The following is a 1,320-nucleotide window of genomic DNA, read 5'->3' on the forward strand; positions in this document are numbered from 1 at the left end:
TAGAAAGTATTCTTAGACACAAACCCTGGAAACGCGGACGCCGCTACCTGATTAAATGGCGCCATTACCCTCATTCTGAAAACTCATGGGAACCGGAAGAACATTTAACCAATGCTGCGGAGATACTGGAAGCCTATAAGAAGGACCACAAGCTGCGTTGAAGAGACAATCACCCCACTTCCAACAAGCCTCTGTCTCTCAACACAAAAACATGTCTACTTCTAACTCCACCAGCTTCCCTATCACCACCTACTCAATACCCGGCGACGCCAACTTGCTAGCCAACAAACGAGTGTCTTTCGCCCGTGGGCAACGACACAACCAAGCCGACATCACTAATGCCATAGAGCTAATGTCAGCAAAAAACGTCTATACCTATCTCTTTTACAAGACTGAAAAATGCTGCCCCCATGCGTATTACGCTCTTTCTTCCATGCATACCTTCCTTGCCATAGGCCTCGTAGCTGACAAACTCCTAAAAGCCATAGACTCAATACATTTGTTGGAAAGCGAGCATTTGCAGCTCAACAGTCAGGACTCGAGTATCTGTCGGGCACTCCGGATGGAAAAGTTAGTTTTGGAGTCTTTGGAATGACGCTTGAGGATGAGCTCCTTGAATGGGCAGATAGACTCGGCAAAGGAATATTTGGAATCAGGCGGGAGGACATTGCTAAACGAAGCTTGCACACGGATAGAGCGAGACGGTTATACGAGTACTCCTCCACCCGGTTTGTCCCTCCGGTCCCCGTCGCACCCAGATCAGACCAGTGTTACCCCGGAGCGCACTTACCACATCGTCACCCGTTGACCTCCACCCATCCCGTCGGAGGAAAAATATATTCCCACCGTCCCAACCAGCCCAATCTCACAAGGGTCGAACCACTTCAGTCCCCGTTCCATTGGGTCGAACCCAAAACCACCATCTCCCCCATCATCTCCACCTCGACCAGTGCCAAACACCCAAACCCGTCGCCTGACGAACCAACGAGGAGCCTGACGCGGCCGGCAAGAGGTGATACTCCAGATCCCCGCCGCCAAAACTCCATCGAAGCGGCAGTCTCGTATGTCGAAGGGAAAGAAAGACAGTCCGCCTGGCGCAATGCACAGGCCTGAAACTGGCTCTCCCTCTAACCCAATCAACGTAGACAACAACACAGCCATGATCAATCAGTTGTACGCAGGAACGTACGACATGGGAGATGACAATCTAACCACTCCCCAATCCGACACCTCATCTAATAAGTAAGGGGGTAATGTTACGATCTCTATTGGACATTTAAGGACTACTCATTTCTTTTTACTCATTGGTTATACCATTGG

General features: G+C 50.2%; 1 protein-coding gene across 1 annotated transcript; it reads left to right on the forward strand.

Annotated features, from left to right (window-relative positions):
• Nucleotides 1–211: 211 nt before the first annotated feature.
• Nucleotides 212–1,113, forward strand: SERLADRAFT_442202 (uncharacterized protein; the record flags this gene model as incomplete). The annotated part of the gene is made up of 2 exons (XM_007322738.1): nt 212–354; nt 489–1,113. 2 exons carry the CDS (start codon nt 212–214, stop codon nt 1,111–1,113), a joined length of 768 nt encoding a protein of 255 aa, XP_007322800.1.
• Between the last annotated feature and the right edge of the window lie 207 nt (nt 1,114–1,320).

Source organism: Serpula lacrymans, assembly GCF_000218685.1.
Source record: "Serpula lacrymans var. lacrymans S7.9 unplaced genomic scaffold SERLAscaffold_13, whole genome shotgun sequence".
In the NCBI taxonomy this organism is placed as follows: Eukaryota; Fungi; Basidiomycota; class Agaricomycetes; order Boletales; family Serpulaceae; genus Serpula; species Serpula lacrymans.